This window comes from Ictalurus furcatus, chromosome 26, assembly GCF_023375685.1.
Source record: "Ictalurus furcatus strain D&B chromosome 26, Billie_1.0, whole genome shotgun sequence".
In the NCBI taxonomy this organism is placed as follows: Eukaryota; Metazoa; Chordata; class Actinopteri; order Siluriformes; family Ictaluridae; genus Ictalurus; species Ictalurus furcatus.
Genome location: NC_071280.1, coordinates 14256270 through 14281270, shown reverse-complemented (window position 1 = coordinate 14281270; position 25001 = coordinate 14256270). Strand labels below are relative to the sequence as shown.

At 40.0% G+C, this 25001-nt stretch overlaps 1 protein-coding gene across 1 annotated transcript; it reads right to left on the bottom strand.

The window, feature by feature from the left end:
• Positions 1–3022: 3022 nt before the first annotated feature.
• Positions 3023–23770, bottom strand: metap1d (methionyl aminopeptidase type 1D (mitochondrial)). The gene is made up of 10 exons (XM_053615209.1): positions 23717–23770; positions 18775–18929; positions 16594–16743; positions 16123–16271; positions 13319–13361; positions 13005–13168; positions 7701–7798; positions 6334–6381; positions 6138–6216; positions 3023–4091 (listed from the first exon to the last, which is right to left on the bottom strand). The coding sequence occupies exons 1-10, from the start codon at positions 23763–23765 to the stop codon at positions 4013–4015; spliced, it is 1014 nt and encodes a 337-aa protein (XP_053471184.1). The 5' UTR covers positions 23766–23770; the 3' UTR covers positions 3023–4012.
• Between the last annotated feature and the right edge of the window lie 1231 nt (positions 23771–25001).

Here is a 25001-nt window from a genome sequence, read left to right as displayed (position 1 = left end):
TGAATATTTAGGTAAACAGTAGACTACACGATGATGCTTCCCTACACACGGTGCTAAATCAGTGGGAATTCTAGGCTGTTTGAGGCTATGTAGTACGGTAGAGATGCGGTTTGGGACGGAGCCATTTTGACAGAAGAGAGTGAGAGAAGTAGAAAGAAAAAAATAATCAGTTGAAAATCGCATCTGTGAAAGGTTTCGGGAGAAAGGACCGCTCCAGAGACGAAAATAACATCTAAATGACCGTTTTTATTAGCTGACACTATTGTGTCAGTGAATTAGATTAAATCGTAGATAAGGGTTTTTATAAACCCGTGTTTTACAGTTCCGCGTTACAGACTCGTCTGTTTAGTTATCTAACCGTAGTTAGATGATTGTTGCGTAATAACTCATCGTTCTTACTGTCATGCGGTTTGAGACGTTGCCATGCTGACTGTTGGAGACTTTCCGTTTATTTTTATTTCTTTTCTTTTTTTTCAATATAAACATAAACCTGCGAATGGGCGGGGGTTGTCCGTTAATTACTCGTGCGCTTTGTTGTTGCCGCGCGACCACGGCGGTTGCGCCCTCACGAGCCAAGTTGAAGAGCAGGATAACCGGCGAATATCGGGTTTAACGAGCTACGGTTCCAAATGGCATTCATTTAGGACACACCCCACTTACAAAGGAAAGGGTGTAACAGTTACAACATCCGGGCCGGGTCAGGTCGGGTCACGTGTTGACTTTACACCTGGTTCCGTTTACACCTGATTGTTTTGTTGTAGCCTCCGTCATTAAACTGCAGCATGTACATGCATTCAAGATGTGTGTGTGTTTTTTTTTTTAAAACTCCTTTGATTTTGATTAGACTCCTTTAACACACATTTATATCTGATGAATTCTCGATTCTGATTGGTCAGAAGGTGTTGATTAATTTTCTAGAGCAGCAGCTTTGACAATAGTGCAGCTAAATCTCAGTTTATAGCATATGAGTGCGCTGGATTTAATACATCTAGATTAACATAATCCAAGGCTAATAAATAGATTAAAAACATGTAGATTATTATTTAAATAAAAACATATTGTTGATATGCTGCAGGTTTCTACATGCAGATGGTTATTTAACATTAATGGAAGGAGTTTCGAGTGTCTAAACTTGTTTCTACAACTCAGTAAGATGTCTTCAGTAATTTAAGAACATGACAAGCTGAGATCGTAATTTTTTTTTTTTTGTTGGTATTATTAACTTGAACAGAGAGATATAACAGAGATTATAACAGAGAGGCTAGTGAGAGAATGACTGTTTATATGTTTATTTATAACATACTTGATAACAGGAACTAACTCACAGACGTTCCACAGCGTTATATGTAACTATGGATGGATAAAAAGCAGCACATAATTGATTAATAAATTAAAAATGATAACCAGTGTCCTATGACATATGAGGAATAAAATGGGAAAATAATCAATTGCAGGTAACATTAACCGTACAGTAAGAGTAGCCTACTCCTTACTTATTAAATTGAAATGTCCCCCCATCAATGTATAGCTATAAGCTGAATTTGTGAGGTCACTAAATAATTGGCACATGTTTGAAACAACCAGGCTTGAGATTAAAGGATGATCCGGAACCCAGAAATGTTTAGTCCTAGAACCCGAATGCTGTCTTAGCTAATGTTAGTGATCAACAAAATACAGTACTTCTGGCTGTTATGGTATATTTCGAAAGGTTGGGCTACGGTTAAATAAATCGAGATTTAGATACTGAAATCTCACAAAAGGTCTACCTTTGACCTTGAGCAATATCTGGACGGAAATGATCCACATATCATTTAAATACAGTGCAGGTCTGAGATACATTTGAGCCACATGCTATAAGTGTAAATGTATCTGTCTCTCCAAGCCATATTTGAGACACAAAGAGGCATATTTGACCAAGCGAAGGTTTATGAACTTTTAGGGTTTTAAATTGCCATCTGTTTCTGTGGTGAATGTTCTGCCATATTCACAATACATGTGAATATTTGATGTCAGATGTTACTACTAGGGCTGGAGGAATCACATTAGGTCTTGAGATGTTTTCTGTATTGACTTGGACTTGTCCCAGTCTTGGGCATCGGTCTTGCTAAATATTGTCTTAGTCTCAACTGAAACTTTGTACAGCCCTAGTTACTACTATACAAAATTCCTGGTATTAGACAGTCAAATATGCTGTATAATGTATGGCGTAAGAATATAGTGTGTAGTTCATGATTGGAGGCATCGCCAAGATATAATTAGCGCTCTACAGTAAGCCTGTTTGTGTGGTTCCATCAATTTGTTCATGCAGAGTTGCTTGGCATGAAGCCTCATAGTTATATCATGTCTTGGTGTATGCAGTCTTGTGTCATGCATCATCCATCAAGAACAGATCATGGTTTTGTTAGCCTCTTAGCTCCACCTGTCCAATCTCATCATAGCCCTAAATATGATCAGTTACTAAACTTGATTATATAGGAAGCCCCTGATGCCAGGGAGCCCTCAAATGCCATAAATAAAATCACCTCTCAGTGGATGTGCGCTCACATAATGACATTACTCTACTGTAATCTCATGACGCGAGCAGATAGTGAGCGTGAGCCATGTTAATGAGATGTAACGAGGTTTTCTTGGTCATTCCGGCGCTGAACTTGAGACACATTTTAAGAGTGATGTAGTATACGCTCTCCTAATGAAACATTTAGCAGAGCTTAATGTAAACAAACTAAAAGGTGGCTTCAAGGCTTTAATTTTTTAAGAGAAAAGTAGGAGTCAAAGACACAAGTTATCAAAACAGTTTAAAAAAAAGAAAAGAAAAAAAAAAGCTGATTTATTTCTTGGCTTTATACTGAATACATTTTAAATGGGATTAACGTACAGTGCTGTGAAAAAGTATTTGCCCCATCCTGATTTTTTTCTGTTTGTGTGTACATCTCATACTAAATTGTTTCAGAAACTAAAACTAAATCAAAGATAAAACAAAAGCAACCTGAGTAAACACATAAAATGCAGTTTTTAAATGATGTTAATGTTATTTACTGAAGTAAAAAAAAAAAAAAAAAAGTTATCCAATACCAACTGGGCCTGTGTGAAAATGTATTTGTCCCCCGTAGTTACTAATTCCGCAAATCTATGAAACTGCATTCATAATGGAGTTCAGCTGGATTAGACACAACCAGGCCTGATTTGCAAACCCTGTTCCGTCAAATCAACACTTAAATAGAACTTTTTCAACAGCATGAATTTGGTTAAAAGGTCTTATCCAGTAATACACTATGCCAAAATTGAAAGAAATTCCAGAAATGATGAGGAAGAAGGTGATTGAAATATATCAGTCTGGGAAGAGTTACAGAGCTATTTCAAAGGCTCTGGGACTCCAAAGAACCACAGCGAGAGCCATTATCTCCAAATGGAAAAACTCGGCACAGTAGTGAACCTTCCCAGAAGTGGCCAACCTTCTAATATTCCTCTAAGAGCACAGCAACGACTCATCCGAGAAGTCACAAAAGAGCTAAGGACAACATCAAAGGAACTACAGGAACCAGATTTTAAGCTTAAGGGGGCAACTAGTTTTTCACACAGGTGATAGGTGTTTGATAACATTTTTTGCTTCAATAAAAAGAAATAAAAACGGTACTGTGTGTTTACTCGAGTTGCCATTGTTTTATGTTGCGTTTCATTTGAAGATGTAAAACTATGTAGTATGAGATATACACAAAAAACCCCCCAGAAGAAATCAGGATGGGGCAAATACTTTTCACAGCACTGTAAAATCCCTCAATGTCAAACTGGTACCAAAAACAAAATAAGGCACACTTTTGGCTAACATAGCAAACATCACAGCACAAAAACTGTTGTTCTTTCTTTAATCAGGAATAGCCTGTGAACAGTGAGAATTCGCAAAAGCCTTTTTGCCTGTGAACACGTTTTCAAACACTACAAAATATTTTTACTGCACTACACACGTCATACAATATCTTCACTCAAACAACACGCACACGCTTCTTGACCACAATCATTCCTCATCTGGCAATTTGGTCAGAATCTCCACACCATCAGAGGTGATGATGACTGTGTGCTCAAACTGGGCTGATCTGGAAATCACAAATACACACACACACACACACACACACACACACACACACACACGAGATATGAGTGACTCATATTTAAACAGCCTAAGTGATTTACATTTAAGGAGAAGCCAGTGATTTGGCCCTGTCTCTTCACACTACCTCTCCCTTCAATCCACCTTAAACATGGGAGTTCAGCTAAAGCGCTGACCAAGCAATGGTGCAGACTGTCCACACCTGCCGACTGAGCCATTAGCAATTAGCTTGAGGGTGCGTACGACAGGCTATTCAAGCAAATGCATCTATGTCATTAAAAAGACGTGGAAGAATTGGGGAAGGCGGAATTATTTCAGCTTTTAAAAAGCTCAGAATTAACACTGATGTTAACATGGATGGGGGCATGGTGGCTTGGTGGCTTAGTGGTTAGCATGTATGCCTCGCACCGCCAGGGCTTGCGGTTTGAATACCACCTCCGCCTGGTGTGTGTGGAGTTTGCATGTTCTCCATTTTATTCCTCCAGGTACTCAGGTTTCCTCCCCCAGTCCAAACACATGCGCTGTTGGCTGACTGGCATCTCTAAATTGTCCGTAGTGTGTGATGGTTGTGTCCCCCACCTTGTGCCCAGAGTCCCCTGGGATAGGCTCCAGGCTCCCTGCGACCTTGTGTATGATAAGTGGTACCGAATATGGATGGATTGATGTTAACATGGATGATTTTCCCAGTCCAGGGTTGATGGGCACTGGCACTAGGGAAGCACCGATCTAATGATTTCTATTTCTGACACCAATATGAGCATACGTCAAAATCCAGTAAGTCTGGAAGTGGATTTCATGTGCAGGCTATTCGTTTTTTTTATTTGTAATTGCCCATCGAACACGCAGGTCTGAAAACCATTCCTCTCCCGTCACCCGTCAATTCCCATTCACCAGCCAGCTGTCTCTATTGTCTCCTCTATAGCCTGAGCAGGGTAAAGGCTAACACATGTTTCGTCCAAGACATGTCAAGCCAGCGAAGTGCATCACTTTGAAACTGCTGTTCATGCTGTCACAGTGCAGAGCAACACATTGGGAGGAAAGTGCTATCTGCCCTCTTCTACATACTGTACAAGAGCTTAAAAGCTACCCACGATTGGCTAGAGTCAATGTGATTGACAGGGAAGAGAGTGTAATCGAAAGCGATCAGGTTGCTGGTAGAACGGTTTTTACTATAAAGTAAAATAAATAAACAGAGTTCAATCCAAAGCTGTTATCAATCCCTCCAGGATTTCACGATCACAGAAATGAATGCAAAAATCAAGCAAATGCCAGAATATTCTGAGATTTTCCACAGATTTGGGCCAAGACATCATCAAAATGCGTATTCCGTCAAAGCCCTCTTCAATTCACGTTCGTGGAACATGAGTGTAGCTAAAAGGTCTCGTTTACCAACAAACATCACAGCGAAAGACGCCGTAAAAACAAAACAAAATCTCCACATCGAAAATTTGGAAAAAAAAAAAAAAATCAAGCATTTTTGGCTGCAACAATTACAAAAAATATGTAACTTTACAAAAAATATGTAACATTTGTGTTATATAACTTGCCTTCCATTTAAACATATTGGCAGAAAATAAAGACGCTAACCAGACTCGAGTAAAATCTTTTACATGCGATGTGAGAATAGCTCATAGGCCAGTGTCTTTGTTACTTTTTATTGAAGGCACAAACAAAACGTGCTATATTAGAAACTATCTGCCCATGCTGGCAACACGTATTCATGTCATAAAATATAGAAAATGTGTATATCTAATACAGTACCAATGCTAATGGAGATTGCGTATTCCCATATATTGTGAATGCAGAATACATCAACCAAACTGCACTTCAGACTCTCATACTACACTGTTGGGTCTTGCTAGGCCTTGCGCTAACCAACAATAAAGCTCCTCTTCTACATTTCCGATAGTAATTGACCACTTTATCAGATACACTGCTCATTAGCAGTGTTGGGTGATAAAATATGGACTGTCACTAGAACCCTGCGATGGCATTCTATGAACACTTGAAAGTGTGGAGAGCAGAAGAGAACCTTTTGTCATCTATCGAGACGGCCGTCCACTTGTCACTGAGGATCCTAAATTCAGAGGTTCCCTCCATCAGAATGGGCTCTGGAAAAAATTGAGATCACATGAAAAACTACTGGTAGAATATGATCACACATGCCTAAAAATATATAAAAACAGTACACACACACATCCAACAGGAATGTCTATACAAGCACAGACCTATTGTGAATGCCATGCCCTCTTCCATCAGCAAATCATTATCGTTGGCTGTAAATACAAAAGAAAAAAAAACAAGAGAAAGTAGTAGCATTAAGAAGACACTTCAAATCTTAATCATGACATATGCACACGTGACCTGAAGGTTGTAAACTCAAACACTAGGATTGAGTGTCACTGATGAGCCTTTGAAAAAGCCTCAACAGCTTGAGTGTACAGTTTGGACTGGATTATGTCTCATTTGTAAGCCTCTTTGGGTAAATTCAATTATAAATCATTATTCCTGTCACCCTAGGAACCTTTCAGGAATCCGGAAATTTTGGTGCAACCGAGGTCTCAACCGAGGACCCAGGGCTGATTTTAGTTCCTGGGCCTAGCTTCAACAACCCGAGTAGGGACTTTTCCGCGGGACCAGGAACTGCAGGGGACCCAAATGACCAACCCTCTTAACCATCATTAAAACAAAAGAAAAGAAAAAACAAACAATGACTAACCCTTTCCCCACTCCATTTAACAAGTAAATACTGAAGCTGCATTCTACTAGAAAAAGCAGTGCCAGACGACTTAATTCTGTCAGGTCTAGTTCAGTTCCTTTATGGATGTTCCTGACGATGGATGCAAAAAATCTTAGAAAAGAAGTGAGAATTTTATCAAATCGGAAACATAGAGACGCAGACAATGAGGATATCCGACATCTTTATCATGCAAAACCTAGACAGTATAAGAATATTAAGGAAATAATTAAAAAAGAACAAAATGTAGAACATCAGCTAAAAGAAACTGAACAATCTTTAGAATCAAATCACTTCTGGGAACATTAGAACTTACTGAATGAATCTCATCATGAAGAACTAGCCATCCAGAATGGAGATGTCTGGGTAAAACAATTCTCCAAGCTTTTTAGTATTGTAAACAAAAAGCCCTGTACGACAAACTACAGTGCCCTCCACTAATATTGGCACCCTTGGAAAATATGAGCAAAGAAGCTGAATCTCGATTGGCTAGTGTCCCTGTGATTGACAGGCGAGGTTCTATGACATCATTCCCACCCTGAAAGCATGGACAGTTTTTCTCCCTAGTCGCCCAGCCAGGATTGCTGTGGCATCATCGGAATTCAAACGTGCAATCTCCTGATGACAGGGCAAACATTTTTCTGTTGCACCACCATTGCATTTTCGCCAACGTTTCACCAAGAATGTTTTTTTACACTGCACTAGTTCCACGTCAGTAAATTGAGATTTCCGAGGGACTTAACCTTCACCCTCTCAAACTGGTAGCGGTCACGTGATATGACTAAAATGGGTTACAAATTCAAACCATCAAGTTTGGAGTAAATAACACCACAAAAGCAGTAAAACATGAGCTCTTACCGTGATGCCAGATCTCGGGGTGGCCATGGAAGTAAGACCCGATCCCATGGCCGATGAAGTACGGACACACACAGAAACCATTCGAATGGGCGATTTCACTGTAATTCAAACACACAGAGATGATGGCACTGTAGTTCAGAGTGAGAAACTGACAACATGACAATTGAGCAAGAACTACAGGAGCTCATGCCGGGTACACGGATGCAACTTTATTGATCTATCTGAGTCATGGGAACACCGTCTGGTCGCTATGGTCACATAGGTCAGGCCACCTTTGGTGAAAATTACATGAAATGTGGCAATTCAGTAAATAAATAAATAAATGAATGAATAAAACAGGCGGTAAAAATGAAAATTCAAGAGATGCATTTAGAGAAACAATAAGAAAAACTAAATAATTTAGACAAAATAGAGAAGAAGGGGGGGGGGGGGGGAAGCAGAGGTCTGAGTGCTCTTTCCTGAGGAGATGTAATGGGCTCCTGTGTACATGTAATGATAGTGTTAGTCTTTGCACACACTCTGAACATAGAGCAAGAGAAAGAAAGAAGTAAGGGTTAGAGGAAAAAAAGGGAAAGAGACACAGACAAAAGACAAAAGCACAGCTTACTCAGAGAGACATGTCTGTACCTGCACAGAAATCTACGGAAAACACACACACACACACACACACACACACAAACTTATAAACTGCCCACATATTAAAGCACACAGGAAAAGTCTAATAAATTACTGCTGTACATATTAACTTAAATCCCCAAACAATTCAATTAGACAGCAGATTTGCACTAAATAGATAGATAAACAGAGTCATGGGAAAAAGAAAGTACACCCTCCGTCAGTTCTATGTTTTTAGTTATCAGGGCCTACGTAACAATTGTGTGGTCTTCGCCAACTTCTATAAACAAAACAAAAAAACCTGTAGATTTCAATATGTGCGGTCCTGAGAAAAAGTATTTGCTCCTGATTATTTCTTCTGTTTTTGTGTATATATCATACTAAAGAGGTTTAGATCTTCAAACAAAATACAACGTAAAACAAAGGCAACCTGAGTAAACACACACAACACCGTTTTTGTTTATTATTATTTTTTATTGAAGCAAAAAAAGTTATCCAACACCTATCACCCATGTGAAAAACAACAGTCTTCACTTACTTCTACGACTAGGACGTGTATGCTTTAGATCATTGTCTTGCCGCAAAGTCCAGCATAATCGGACTGAAGACCGGACATTCTCCTTCAGGATTTTCTGGTAGAGAGCAGAATTCATGTTTCCATCAATCATTACAAGTTGCCCAGGCTCTGAAGCAGTAAAACATCCCCACACCATCACACTGCCACCACCATGCTTGACCATGGGTATGATGTTCTTTTTATGGAAATCTGTGTTTGGAAAACAGGAGTTCCATTACACCTGGCGTAAACCAACCAGTTCCACTTTCGGCTCATCAGTCCACAGAACATTCTTCCAAAAGGTCTGAGGATCATCAAGGTGCGTCTTGGCACAATGCCAACGAGCCTTAATGTTCTTCTGGGCTAGCAGTGGTTTTCACCTCGCCACTCTTCCATGGATACCATTTTTTCCCAGTGTCTTTCTGATAGTGGAGTCATGAACAGTGACCTTTATTGATGCAAGAGAGGCCTATAGGTCCTTTGATGTTGTCCTTAGCTTTTTTGTGATTTCCTGGATGCGTTGTTGCTGTGCTCTTGGAGGAATTTTGGAAGGTCGGCCATTTCTGGGAAGGTTCACTACTGTGCCGAATTTTTCCATTTAGAGATAATGGCTCTCGCTGTGGTTCTTTGGAGTCCCAGAGCCTTTGAAATAGCTTTGTAACCCTTCCCAGACTGATGTATTTCAATCTTCATAATTTCTGGAATTTATTTCAACTTAGGCCTAGTGTGTTACTGGGTAAGACCTTTTAATAAACTTCATGCTGTTGAAAAAGTTCTATTTAAGTGTTGATTTGATTGAACAGGGTTTGCAGTAATCAGGCCTGGTTGTGTCTAATCCAGCTGAACGCCATTATGAATGCAGTTTCACAGATTTGGGGAATTAGTAACTATGGGGTAAAATACATTTTCACACAGGCCCAGTTGGTATTGGATAACTTTTTTACTTCAATAAATAACATTATCATTTAAAAACTGTATTTTGTGTTACTCAGGTTGCCTTTGTTTTAATTTAACAAAACCTGTTTCACAGCACTGTAGTCATTTTTCTTACCAAAAAGTAAACCAACGGAAACCAAGTGTGAAGAAAGAACTACACCCATCCTACATTCATAATCATTAAGAGATTACAAAAAAATCATTAAGAAATTCACCACTGTACAGTGAGAAGGATTGTTTACAAATGGAGAGCCATCAACACAGTCTTCTTTCTATCCATCTATTTATCTATGGATGAATGGATGGATGGATAGATAGATAGAGTACTTTATTAATCCCTGAGGGGAACTTTGTAGCCTTCAACATTAACACAACTCTAAGTATAATCACAAAGAAATGTGTAGGTATTAATAAGAATTGGTCTTATGTTAATTGCTCAGTGTGTTGTATTGTCTTGATAGACACATCTACATCATTTTCATGGAGGATCAGTGGTGTGGTCAAGGCCTTTTGAGCCAATTCTTCACTTTACGTATACATTAAAGCAATAAGCCATTCGAGGACAGTAATTTGTGTTACAGTAATTTATCTGTATAATGGGAGGGGTGTTCTTAGACATGAGTGGACCCAGGGTAAAAATCACTACTATGCACACACACGAGTGCTTTTATATAAAAAATAAATAAATAAATAAATTTAAACAAAAAACCCTGTCAACAATCAATATGATAGAATCAAGTGTTCAATAAATAATTATTAATAATATTCACCATAAACAATTCCTCCACAGCACAATGTTACAGTAAGCTTTCATTGCTAAGCAGTACAACAAGCAAAGATTACACTCTTCTACAGACAGAAGATTGGTTTATGGCTAATAAGGAAATCAAATACTGATATGGTAATAGGTGTGCTTCAAATGACTTTGACCGTGGCTCTGATTTTAGAACCGAAACGATCCAGATCATAAATATATACATATATGTTAATACATAGACCACACATGAAATCTATACGGTTAGCTACATGATTTGCTATGCAAATTTGAGAAATCAGACAATATAAAAGAATATTAGAAAAGAACCAATAACAGTACTGAAAACGTACTGAACTGATGAGCAGTTCTGATGGTAGAATAGTAACATTACCCAATTACCAAGTCTTGTGGGTAAAAAAGTCCAGAAATAAAAAAAGCCTAATGAAAAGCTCTGATGATACATATTTGGCTAATGAACTGAATATTGAACTTTTTAGATGATTATTTTGATGAAATAATTATTCCGTGGAGACCATAAAGGGGTCGGTTGTGTTCTGGACATTTAGAAGCGGTTGTGAGAACCCGTGCTGTAATCAGTGTGAGAATCAGGTGATGCTGTTCTAGTCGTGTCTTTTGTGCGACACTACAGAAAGAGGTTTTTGTGTGTCGTCCCTTTCCGTGTGTCCTCCTTCTTCCCATGGCTGCGAGTGTGTCTCGGCAGGGAGCTGGACTCTGCCTGGCAGACGCTGCATTTCTTCAAGACAGCACAAGCTAGCCTGTAATTTACATCTCATACACACACACGCACACACGCGCATGTACGCACAGCTAGACCAGCTAACCTGTAATTTACACCCCATTGCAGGGAGAGAACCCTGGTGCACTCTGGGTAATTGTTCGTTTCGTGCAAGCCCAGAAATACATTAACTCTATGTAGTGCTGTTCAGAACACTGCGATGGGAAATGGAGGGTTCAGAGCTCTGACTCGTCGCATCCTCCCCTTTTCCCTCTTTCTCTCTCTCTCTTTCTTTTACTTTTATGTTGAGATGATGTTCTTATAGCCAGGTTTTAGAGGTGACATTCTAGTGTGTGTGTGTAGGCTGAATCCTTACACTCAGACAAAGGCTAGTGAGCACTGGAGAGTCCTTGAGTTAATTATAGCTGTGAGAGAGCGAGAGAGGGAGAGAGAGAGAGAGGGAGAGAGAGAGATTTCTGCCATGTTAATCCATGATGAAGGTTGATCTGTAAATAATGTATTTTCATCCACTTTCTCACCATATCTCTCTTCTCCTTCAATTCTCCACTCATCTCTTCCTCTTTTTCCTTTAACTTCCTGTTTTGTCTCTTCTCTTCTCTCTAGCTCTCCTTGTTGTCTTCTCATCCTTTCCTCTTTTTCTGTTCTCTCCCTCCCTTCTCTGGCCGTCTGTCCTCCTCCCTCTAGCTGCGTTTCCTCTCTTCTCTTTATTTATGTCTGTCCTCTTTTTGTCTTTCCTCTCACTCTCACTTCTTCTCCCTTCTCCCCCTCTCCTTTTCTCTTTAACTTTGTCTTTTTCCTCGCATTCTTTCTTTTCTCCCTTCTCCTTGCTTTTCTCCAGCTTCTTCTCTTTCACTTTACTCCTCGTTCCTCATGTTTTTGCCATTCTCTCATCTCTCCTCTTTTTCTTGTCTCTCTCGCCCTCCTCTGTCTTCCTTCCTTCCCTCCCTCCCCCTCTCTCCATACTACTTCTCTTCTTTTTACCTTACCCTCCTTCACTTTTTGTCTCGTCTCTTCCTGTCTTCCCCTCTACATTGTCTCTTCTTTCTTCTCATCCTCTTTTTCTTTTCTTTCCGTCACCTTTCTCTCTCTCTTCCGTCTCCCACACTCTCTCCTTTCTCTCTTTCCATCCCCCTTCCATTTCCAATTTCTTCTATTTTATCTTCTATCTATCTCTCTTCTTTCTTTATTTCCCCACTTCTTATCTCCTTTTCCCTTCTCTATCTTCCCCTCCGTTCCATCTGTTTTTTATTTAGTTGTCTTCACCTTTTTCTCCTTCTTCCCATTTCCTTCCTTCTCTCCTTCTTTCTTATTCTCTCTCTCTCTCTCTGTTCAGTCAGCTTCAATGCCATAACCATAGTGATGCTGAAAACTAGATTCAGAGTGAAATGGTCAAAAGCATGTCCATTTAAAGGGACAGAGATGGAGAGTGAAGGAAAACTAAATAAATAGAGGGCAGTATGTGTGTGTGTGTGTGTGTGTGTGTGTGTGTGGTGAAGTCACTCACTGCCCTTCACACACACTCAAACACTTCTCTCTTTCTTGCCTTCTTCTCTGACTCACACATGACACAAAATAACATGCATAACTTCAATGCATATTCTCCCTTCTTCTCTCTCTCTCTCTCTCTCTCTCTCTCTCTCTCACACACACACACACACACACACACACACACACACTGTGTACCTGATGGTGTTCCCAATGACGCACAATGGGCGTTCTGGTCCACATGCAGCGATGGCCTCGTCTCTACACTGTCGTGCCACATCCACTAACTTCCTACCTTGCTCGTCCACCGAACCAATCAGAAACGTCTCGGAGGTGTCTCCATGGTAACCTTCCAGGTAAACCTACACGATACACAAACAACAGAAATTCAAGACAATGCATGAAATGACCTAACAGGTCCCTTAGTAATAATAAACATTTTATAGTTGTAGCAGTTAATAGTTGCATGTTTTAGTGTGTGTGTGTGTGTGTGTGTGTGTGTGTACACTCACAGTAACGTCTATGTTAATGATATCTCCATCTTGAAGTGGCCGACTGAAAAAGAAATATGCATGTAGCTCTATTAAGACAAATGTGTAGCTAACGCGTCTAGTAACGTTACATATTTTTATGAGAAAACTTTTTTCATAAAAAGTCTGCTATACTCACATAATTATATATGTCATAACCAGTACGTGAAGTGAACATTAACTACAAGTTGGTGTTTCAGGTCATGTTGGTTAGCTAGCTAACAACAGCTGCAGTTGTTTAGCACTTAAACAGGGTCACTCCTATGTTCCCAGGGTTTTATGTTCCGCAGGTCAATATTCTGTTAGCACACATTAAGACATTTTTCCAAGAGGTTTTCATTTTCCCAGGGCTCTACTAACTTCGTAACATTTTGACTTTAAACATCAAAGACACGTTTAAATGAATAACAACATACAATAAAATCCAACCTTCATCCACACCTGAAATTTATGAACTTGGAAAATGAACTAGGGTGCACATGCTGAACAACTCCATGCATGAACTACAGTGAAATGTAGACACTAAACTGAAGAAATGCCATACTGTATCCTTTAAACACACAGTAAACGCTCATAAAAGGCATAAAATTATGAACATGTCCCACAGCTCACTTATGCTGAAGACTAACTAAAGCTGAAGCTTTAAATCACCATGTATTCACAGTGACAATCAAACGTATTCAACTCCCATTGCAAATCAGGTTTATTGTCAAAATTGACGGAAATTCAGCTGTTTGCAACGAACAAATCAAAAAAAGCAATTGAAATAGTTCAACACAAGGAATGCTTCAAGTGGTTTCCCCAAATTCAACTGAAAATGCAACTTACTGTTGTGCCAGGATTATAAACCATAAAATCAGTCTGTGTTAGCTAGCTAGGCCAGCTTAGCTACTTTAAGAGAGTAATTTACTTCCATTCAAGCAGGAGTTTCTTCTATCCATAAGTCTGAAAATGTGCTGCTGGAAATAACTAAACTAAAACTGCAAAGGAAGTGACTCATGAAGTGTTTTTTTTTGGGGGGGGTTTAAACCAAAAAAGCCAAATAAATAGATACTAAAGTCTTTGTTCTTTATGTTCAATGGCTCATTTTCTTCAAGAGGAAGCTCCAGTTAGCTAGCTAGAAATAACACCCTGGACAGTTTAGCTAGCTAGCATCAGTGATTATACAGTGCCCTCCACTAATATTGGCACCCTTGGTAAATATGAGCAAAGAAGTCTGTGAAAAATTATCTTTATTGTTTCACCTTTTGATGTTTTGTTAAGAAAATTCACAAAAATACTCCGCTCTCATTGATATCAAAGAATAGCGCAAACAACAGAGGTTTATCAAAAAAAATCTTTGTTAAATATAGGTGTGCAACAATTATTGGCACGCTTTTGGTCAATACTTTGTGCTACCTCCCTTTGCCAAGATAACAGCTCTGAGTCTTCGCCTATAATGCCTGATGAGGTTGGAGAATACATGGCAAGGGATCTGAGACCGTTCCTCCATTAGTCCAAATCCTTCAAATTTCGAAGTCCACGCTGATGGACTCTCCTCTTCAGTTCACCCCACAGGTTTTCTATGGGTTTCAGGTCAGGGGACTGGGATGGTCATGGCAGGACCTTGATTTTGTGGTCAGTAAACCATTTTCATTTAATATCAGTCGATAGTTGATAAAGTCGGTGATGCCACGTATCCTAACAAAATGTCCAGGTCCTCTGGCAGAAAAACATCCCAAAACATTAAAGAGCCATATTTAACCGTGGGCATGAGGGACTTTTCCATATGGCTACCTCTCTGTGTGCACCAAAACCACCTCTGGTGTTTATTACCAAAAAGCTCTATTTTGGGTTCATCTGACCATAGAACCCGATCCCATTTGAAGTTCCAGTAGTGTCTGCAAACTGAAGACGCTCGAGTTTGTTTTTGGATGAGAGTAGAAGCTTTTTTCTTGAAACCCTTCCAAACAACTTGTGGTGATGTAGGTGATTTCAGATTGTAGTTTTGGAGAATTTCTGACCCTAAGACACAACTAACTTCTGCAGTTCTCCAGCTGTGATCCTTGGAGATTTTTTGGCCACTCGAACCATCCGCTTCACAGTGTGTTGAGACGATATAGACACACGTCCAATTCCAGGTCGATTCATAACATTTCCAGTTGATTGGAACTTCTTAATTATTGCCCTGATGGTGGAAATGGGCATTTTCAATGCTTGTGCTATTTTCTTATAGCCACTTCCCACTTTGTGAAGCTCGACAACCTTTTGCCGCACATCACAGCTATATTCCTTGGTCTTACCCATTGTTATGAATGACTAAGGGAATTTGACCTATGTGTTACCTCATATTTATACCCCTGTGAAACAGGAAGTCATGGTTGAACAATTTCCTGTTCCTAGATACCCAGGTGTACAAAAAAAAATGTAAAATATCAATGGGAATATACTTCAGATATATTTTTCTCATATGAATTCATAGGGCTGCCAATATTAGTACACTGTAAGTTTATTGTTGTAACTCACACTTTTCACACACACACTTCCTCAGATTTTCCTCTGAGGTAAAGTCCTGTGACGTGGAAGTCGCCTACACTAAAGCTAAAAGCAAGTAATCCTCAAGCTCTTACAGGAGCGTTTCCCCATTACCATGTTTTTCCGAGTTCATTCGCAAAATGTTGCTTGGCAAGACTGTTCTTCCCAGGAATGTTCTTCACTTTCTTTATAAACAGGAGTAACAGCTGGACATCCATGTACAGATTAGGTACTAACAGACTAATGAAATGGCACTGCTGTGGTCATGTTACCTGTCTGGAATGCCGTGACACACCACGTTGTTTACAGACGTACACACAGACTTGGGAAATCCACCGTAGTGCAGTGGAGAGGGATAAGCATTGTGTCTGATCGTCTCCTGGTGCACGACGAAGTCGATTTCGTCTGTTGTCATACCAACCTGCGATCAAAATGTGATGAATTAAAGGATGAACTCAGGTATGTTTCCATCGTGTGGATTTTGGCACACACCGATAATCTGAATAATAATAAAAGAAACTGTATTAAAACAAAACTAGGTCCAATAATTGCTAGTTATTCAGCACATGTATCTGAAAGCAGTAAACACTAAGTTATACTACTTATTCCTAGTGTAACATGTAATGTTACAACGTTCGACCAACATTCAATCTGTTCTTTAAATGACTTTGGGTTGGTATACTGACCCGAGGTTCATCCCTCAGTCAGATAAACTGAATGTTCTAGAAACTGAGGATAAGAACCTTGAGGCTGCTTCCGGCGAGGAGGAGGATGTGTCTAGCAAGCTGACATGCTCTCCTCAAACCCTCAATCTGCTCCTCATCTTTAATCTCAATATAGTCAGGCCACTCGGGCACAGAGCTGGAGGAGACGTAGCCAGGCTTCTGGATGTGCTGAGAGACAGAGAGAATGAGAGAGACAGAGAGAGAGAGAGAGAGAGAGAGAGACAGAGGGAGAGGGGGCAGAGACAAAGAGACAGTGAGAGAAAGAGAGACAAAGAGAAAGACAGACAGCAAGAAAAAAGAAAAACAAACAAAGAAACAAGACCAAATAAAAGTTTGCTTTACATTCTGCTTGTTTAACTGCACCTTAACTGACTGAATTTGTTCAGGTTAGACTCTTGTGAGCATCTGCTTCCTGCCAGCTTTATAAACACACAGGTACAATGCATACAGGGACTCTCTGTGCATAAAAGGATTCTCCATATAAAGATTCTACCTGCATACGAGGACTCTCCGTGCATATGAGGATTTGCACTGCATATGAGGATTCTCTGTGCACACGAGGATACTCTGTGCAAATGAAGATTCACCCTGCATACGAGGATTCTCTGTGCATACGAGCATTCAACTTGCATATGAGGATTCTCTGTGCATACGGGGATTTGCCCTGGATATGAGGATTCTCTGTGCATGCAAGGATTTGCCCTGCATGCGAGGATTCTCTGTGCATTCGAGGATTCTCTGTGCATTTGAGAATTCTCAGTGCATACGAGGATTCACCCTGCATACGAGGATTCTCTGTGCATACGAGCATTCAACTTGCATACGAGGACTATCTGTGCATACGGGGATTTGCCCTGGATATGAGGATTCTCTGTGCATGCAAGGATTTGCCCTGCATGCGAGGATTCTCTGTGCATTCGAGGATTCTCTGTGCATTTGAGAATTCTCAGTGCATACGAGGATTCACCCTGCATACGAGGATTCTCTGTGCATACGAGCATTCAACTTGCATACGAGGACTATCTGTGCATACGGGGATTTGCCCTGGATATGAGGATTCTCTGTGCATACAAGGATTCACCCTGCATGCGAGGATTCTCTGTGCATATGCGGAATCTCTGTGCATTTGAGGATTCTCTGTGCATACGAGGATTCTCTGTGCATTCGAGGATTCTCTGTGCATTCGAGGATTCTCTGTGCATTCGAGGATTCTCAGTGCATACGAGGATTCTCAGTGCATACGAGGATTCGCCCTGCATACGGGGATTCTCTGTGCATACGGGGATTCTCTGTGCATACGGGGATTCTCTGCGCATACGGGGATTCGCCCTGCATACGAGGATTCTCCGTGCATACGAGGCTTCATCTTGCATAAAAGGATTCTCTGTGCATACGGCGATTCTCTGTGCATATTAGGATTCCCCCTGCATACAGGATTCTCTGTGCATACGAGGATGCATCTTGCACATGAGGATTCTCTGTGCATACAAGGATGCATCTTGCACATGAGGATTCTCTGTGCATATGAGGATTAGCCCTGCACATGATGATTCTCTATGCATATGAAGATTCTCTGTGCATATCAGAATTCTCCCTGCATATGACGATTCGCTCTGAATATGAGGATTAGCCCTGCATATGAGGATTAGCCCTGCATACGAGGATTCTCTGTGCATATGCGGAATCTCTGTGCATTCGAGGATTCTCTGTGCATTCGAGGATTTGCCCTGTATACGTGGACTCGCCCTGCAAATGAGGATCCGCCCTGCATACGAGGATTGCCTTGCATATGAGGATCTGCACTCCTGTATCTGTTGGCTGACTGACAGTGCATCCTGTTTGGGGACATTAATGAGGTAGAGCTTAACACACTCCATAAATACATACCTGGGATAGACACTCATCTCACAGCCTCATAACATAGTTATCAGATGATTATAAAAGGAGGACAGCACTGAGTCATACTGTCATGGGCTTAATTTTCTTGTCTGTAAAGCTCATTAATATCCCAAACTCTCGAGTCACCCTGGGCATGTACAGTCCAAGACAACAGTGAGTTATATATAATAATAGCCAAGAACATCATTCTGTTTTCTCAAGGTAGATAAAGGAAAAGTGCAGTTAACATGATACAACCCATTTCAAATCTACATTTTACCAAATTCTAAAATTTAAATTGTTTACATTATACAGTTATACCTTGGGTACTGGGTAAGGCGGCCGCACCACGGCGGGCCGAACCACACTGTGTGAACTCGTCCCTTTTCTCCAGAAGAAGTGGCGGCGTTGTTGACAATGACCACTACGCGGGCATCGCTGGCATCCTGGCAACCGCACTGCTCTCTGTGACAGGCCTGAGGAGGATGACCACAACGCCAACACGACCAGAGAACAACCATAATACACCTATTACACAAACCAGAAACCCAATAACCCCAACACAACCAAACAACAATCATGACTATGGGTAAAACAGTATACACCATACAACACCATACAACTAAATATCACACAGCATCCAACAGAACACGAGAACATGTGCTACAATTACATTTTCAGAATGCTCTTATTTAACGAATATTCTGACATTTTTTAAACCTAATCTCTATCCACTGCATCTGTAGTGTAGGTTTGATTACAACAGACAAGAATACTAACATTTGTCTGCAATGAGAAAAGAACAAAAAGCATTAACTTGAAACTCACTTACAGTAAAAAAATACTAAAGGCACCTGTTGAATCCTGTCAATAAACAATGTAAAAACATGGCTACATAATTATATATTGAAGGTTTTTCAGTATCCATTTGAGATCAGACACACACAATTAAAAACCATTGATAATAAATAGTATGCAGCCAGCTCCAGAATTATTGGCACACTCTGTAAGGATTGGTCATAAAAGGAAAACCTATTATATATATATATATATATATATATATAAATAAATGTGTGTGTTTTTTTCAAAACCACGTTACAAAATACAGACCAGCTTGATCCATCCTGATGCTCTACTTCTAGTTGGAGTTCACTAAACACTAAACAGTAAACACACCTCAGTAAACTGTTTATAACTTCCACACAATAGACACGTTAAATCCATCATGAATTTCCTGATTCATTTCCACAGTTATAAAAGGGAATTATTTACAATCGCACTACCCGTTGTCACCCAGATGAGGTTGGGTTTCCCTCTTAAGTCTGGTTCCGCTCAAGGTTTCTTCCTCATATCATCTCAGGGAGTTTTTCCTCACCGCCGTCACCTCCGGTTTGCTCATTAGGGATAAACTTATCAATTTAAAATTTAGATCTGAAATGTATATGTTTCTGTAAAGCTGCTTCGTGACAATGTCCATTGTTAAAAACAATATATAAATAAAACTGAAAACAATAAAATTGAATCGAAATTCTCACCTATGGAAATAAGGCTGGCAAAAAATACAAAATTGGAGTTTAATGGGGAAAAAAAAAACCAAAAAAAACTTTTGATTGAAGTGTTGTATAAAAATAAATGTTTCATATAAAGATCCACAACTGCTTTTAGACTTCTATTTACACGTTCGTTTTGACTAAACAGGTTTTTTTGGTTCTTCCCACTACAGATAAACATGCTGAAGTTCCTGTCTCTGATGAACCACACATACACTACAGATGTAGACATTTAAAAAGTTGAAAAACCCTGGAGTATTCCTTTTTATGCTTAAAAAGTATGTCTTTTATTAACATTAATTTAAATCATAATCTAACTAAAGACATAACTCTTACATAAGACTTTAAAAATTCTTAAATCACTTTGAATTGTGTGAAAATAATTAAAGGATATTAACAAGAGCGTAAGAACACTTTGGGAGCATGAATTTTTTTTTTTTTTTTTTTTTTTTCCTGTTTGCTTTAAGTCACTGAGTGTTGGTTCTGGCTTTTAGTGCTCTGCAGACTTTATTTTGAAAGGCTCACGCTCCATCTCTCTCTCTCTCAAGCCTTTCTCCAGTGTTTAGAATATTCTGTGCTACGTCAGCCATTTTCTTGTTCTGAAATCTCGGACTTTACTACAAGCATAATTCATCCAAGAGGACGGCCAAAATACAGAGCCGCCACACCGGAGCCGCGCTGCACACGCTACTGTAAAACCACCCAGTGATGCAGAGGAAGAGAACCACAAAGTCAGAACAGAGCAGAGCAGAGCTGAGTGACCACAGACCCAGAATAGAGCAATGAAAGAGAGAGAGAGGGAGGGAGGGAAGGAGGAAAAACCACGGACTGATGAAGTGAGCAGCGTCAAAGGAAGTGTGGAGGAGGGGAGGGGGGAGAGAGGTAAATATATAGATTGTAGATAAATAGACAAATAGATATAGATAGGTAAGTAGACAGACAGATAGGTAGATTTTAAAAAACAAAGAAAGATAGAAACTAAAAAAAGACAGATTGATAAACAGATAGAGAGAGACAGGACAGGGACACCAAAGAGACAGATGATTGGAAGTATAGCAAGCAGAAAGAAGGACAGATGACTGTAAGTAAGAAAGTAAGAAAGACTGAGAGAGATAGATGACAGAAATAGAGAAAAATAAAGAAGGAGAAGAAAAGAACAGATAGGACAGAATAGACAGACAGAAAGGAAACAGCAAAAAAAAAAAAACAATGAACAAGAAAAAAAAAGAATGAACAGAGTCAAAAAAACAGAAAGAAAGAAAGCCAGATCAACAGTCAGAAAACAGAAAGAAAGAAAAAAAAAATGAACAGATGGTTAGATGAACAGTGAGAAAAGAGCAACAACAAAAAAAAAACAAAGAAAAAAAAGCAAGAAAGAGTGAACAGAGTCAGATCGGCAGAGAGACAGAGAGAAAAAAGAAAGAAGCGAGGAGGAAAGAAAGAAAGAGAAGACAGATAGATGACTGAAATAGACAAAAATAAAGAAAAAAGAACAGATAGTTAGACGAACAGAGAGAAAAGAGCAACAAAAAAGAGAAAAAAGCAAGAAAGTGTGAACAGAGTCAGATCGGCAGAGAGACAGCAAGAAAGAAGTAAGAAAGAAAGAAAAAAAAGACAGAAGACTGAGATAGATGACTGAAATGGGCAAAAATAAAGAAGGAAAGACCAGATAAGACAGAATAGACAGACAGAAAGGAAACAGCAAGAAAAACAAGGAAAAAAACAAAAAAGAAAGAAGAGTCAAATCGAGACAAGACAGAAAGTAAGAACAGATAGTTAGATGAACAGAGAGAAAAGAGAAGAAAAACTAAGAAAAAAATCAAGACAGTGAACAGAATCAGGTCGGCAGAGAGAAAGAAAGAACGAAAGAAAGAAAGAAAGAAAGAAGCAAAAAAGAAAGAAAGAAAGCTCATGGCTAAGCAGTGTTGTGGTGTGGGTGGTGTAATGAATAGGAGAGAGGATATGGATGAGTGAGGATTTGGAGTAATTTAACCCTCCTCTGAAGTGTGTGTGTGTGTGTGTGTGTGTGTGTGTTATAACCAGCATAAACAAAATTCTGTGGTTAAATGTAGATCTGCACTGAAGCATAGTTTATCTGCTATAGTATTATGAATAGAATCACGGCATTATTAGTCTAATATTACTGATTGAACACACACCAGCCTCTACACAGCTGTGGAGTTATATACAACTGACTGCTGCGACACTCCTGTGGTCTTCAGTAGTCTTCTCTGTTAAATTATGACTCGCGTTCATGAAAAGCAGAATAAATCCGCTGCAGTATGTATGGTGGATCACGATATAAAGTAAGCGAACCACATAATATATGAAAAAAAAAACAATCACACCACAAATAAGCAAGAATGTTCAAATGTTCAAAGGAAGGTTACACCACACAAACCACAGAGCTGTTCAGTGCTCAATTCTGATTGGTCAGAAGCTGTTGAATAATTTTCTACAACAGCAGCTCTGAGCATTTTCTACCAAGTTATCATTTCTACAGTCACAACTTGACGCGCCACATATACTGATTTTAAATACTGCGAGTTAAAATACGTCTATGTAGTATTTATGGAAAGAGTCTCCAGTCGTAACAATCAGAGGTAAAGCTGTAACTTTCCGACATAGGACAGTTTTCAGGATGGAGGGCTTTGCGGTTGCTCAGTAACATAAAGCGCTGCATTTTTTTGGTCTTATTAACCTGATGACAAAGGAAAAAGCTTTAGCAGACATTCTACAACATAAATGTAACTATAAATGGATAAAAGGAACAGGTTCGGGCTGCGGAGTGGCGTAAAAGAAACACGTTCGCCCTGTGGAAAGTGCGAATCCAGACAATGCCACAGCCATCCATGACCAGTCCAAGAATGCAAAATGGGCCGTTCTGTCTGGGTGGAAGGGATGTTATACTTGCTCTCCTGTCAATCACAGCAACACTAGCCAATCACGTGCTTTACGTAGCCCAGGATCGTGTTTCACCGCCCTGTCACACGGCCTGACCGGCAGTTTCAGAAGATGCTGTTGACTGGCTTCATAATTCTCAGAGGAAGCACGTGTTAGCCTTCAGCCTCATGGATTGGTAGCCGTCATACGATAGAGAAGACCTAACATGTGGGTGCGAATTGGCCAAGACTAAATTAGAGACAATAAATAAGACAATTTTAATTGTTGTCATACTGCTGTTGTATAACAGTAACATAATACTTCCGTATGTGCGGTTTGGAAAGTACTGAATTTCTGAGTGGTAATGGAATCACACCACCTTGTCGTGATTACGGTCCTCATTATGCCCCTATTATGTTTTATTCTTTACTTTGTCAAATCTCTGTTTAACCATGTCCGGTGTCACTGCAGTGCTGAGAATAATCCACCATCCAAATGATCAGATCAGTGGTGGTCCTTTTACACTAACATATAAGCTAGTCAGTAGGTGTACCTAATAAAGTGACTACTCGGTGTATATTACCTGTAATTTGTTGTGCCAAAAAAAATAAAGAAAAAAAGGGCGTGGCATGTGAAGTTAGCACCGGTGAAGAAAACAGTAATAAACACGCAGCCACTCCTAACCAAAGCATGAATGACTCACACTTTATCACCAGGAAGGTTCGAGCCAAAATAAAAAACTCGCGCATTTTAGTACCGCTCAGAAGAACATCAAGCTATGTGAACAATCTGTATTTGTGGTTACATGAAAATAAAGACACATTCTGTACCTGATCCAAATAACGCACGCCTCAGGACTGTCACGCAGGGCGCCGCCATGTTTTCTGTACACTGCTGGTCATGTGATGTGTGCGCGCGCACGCGCGCACGCGTGACTGCCATGACCACACTGCATTAGACTGGCTGTGTAATGTTTTGGGTCTGTTTTTCTGCCAGAAGACCTGGACATTTTGTTAGGCTACATGGCATCATGGACTCTATCAAATATCAACAGATATTAAATGAAAACCTGACTGCCTCTGACAGAAAGCTTCAAATGGGCTGTGGTTGGATCTTCCAGCAGGACAATGATCCAAAACATAAAAATGATTTACTGACCACAAAATCAGTGTTCTGCTATGTCCATCCCAGTCCCCTGACCTGAACCACATAGAAAACTTGTGGGGTGAACTGAAGAGGAGAGTCCACCAGCGTGGACCTTGAAATGTGAAGGATCTGGAGAGATTCTGTATGGAGGAATGGTCTCAGATCCCTTGCCATGTATTCTCCAACCTCATCGGGCATTATAGGAGAAGAGTATTTTGGTGAATTATTTTTAACAAAAGATCAAAAGGTTAAACATATTTACCAAGGGTGCTAATATTAGTGGAGGGCACTGTTTAAGCTTCCCTCACTAAGGATCTATACAATATACACTGATCAGCCATAACATTAAAACATTAAAACCACTGACAGGTGGTTGTGATGACTAGATGACTGGGTCAGAGCATCTCCAAAATAGAAGGTCTTAGTACTTACTAAAAGTGGTCCAAGGAAGGACAGCTGCTGAACCTGTCTTCCCAAAACTGTTAGAAAGCAAATTAGCACACACACAATTGTATATTATTTCTTTGTATGCTGTAGCGTTACAATTTCCCTTCACTGGAACTAAGAGTCCCAAACATGTTCCAGCATGACGAAGCCCCTGTGCACAAAGTGAGCTCCATGAAGACATGGTTTGTTAAGGTTGGAGTGGAAGAACTCGAGTGTCCTGTACAGAGCCCTGACCTCAACCTCACTGAACACCTTTGGGATGAACTCGAACACCAACTGCACCCCAGACCTCCTCACCTGACATCAGTGCCTGACCTCATTAATGCTCTTGCAGCTGAATGCTCCAAAATCTAGTGGAAAGCCTTCCCAGAAGAGTGGAGGTTATTATAAGAGCAAATAGGGACTAAATCATGAACGGGATGTTCAACAAGCACATATAGGTGTGATTGTCAGGTGTCCACATACTTTTGGCCATACAGTGACTAAAGCAGTGGCATTGCTTCAGTGCCAATCAGCATCTCA

Coding starts and splice junctions, on each gene's coding strand:
- metap1d (XM_053615209.1), bottom strand. CDS start 23,765: ATGGCGGCGCCCTGCGTGACAGTCCTGAGGCGTGCGTTATTTGGATCA. Junction 16,744..18,774: donor CGCCTTACCCAGTACCCAAG/GTATAACTGTAT, acceptor TCTGTCTCTCAG/CACATCCAGAAGCCTGGCTA. Junction 6,382..7,700: donor CCCCGAGATCTGGCATCACG/GTAAGAGCTCAT, acceptor TTGTATTTACAG/CCAACGATAATGATTTGCTG.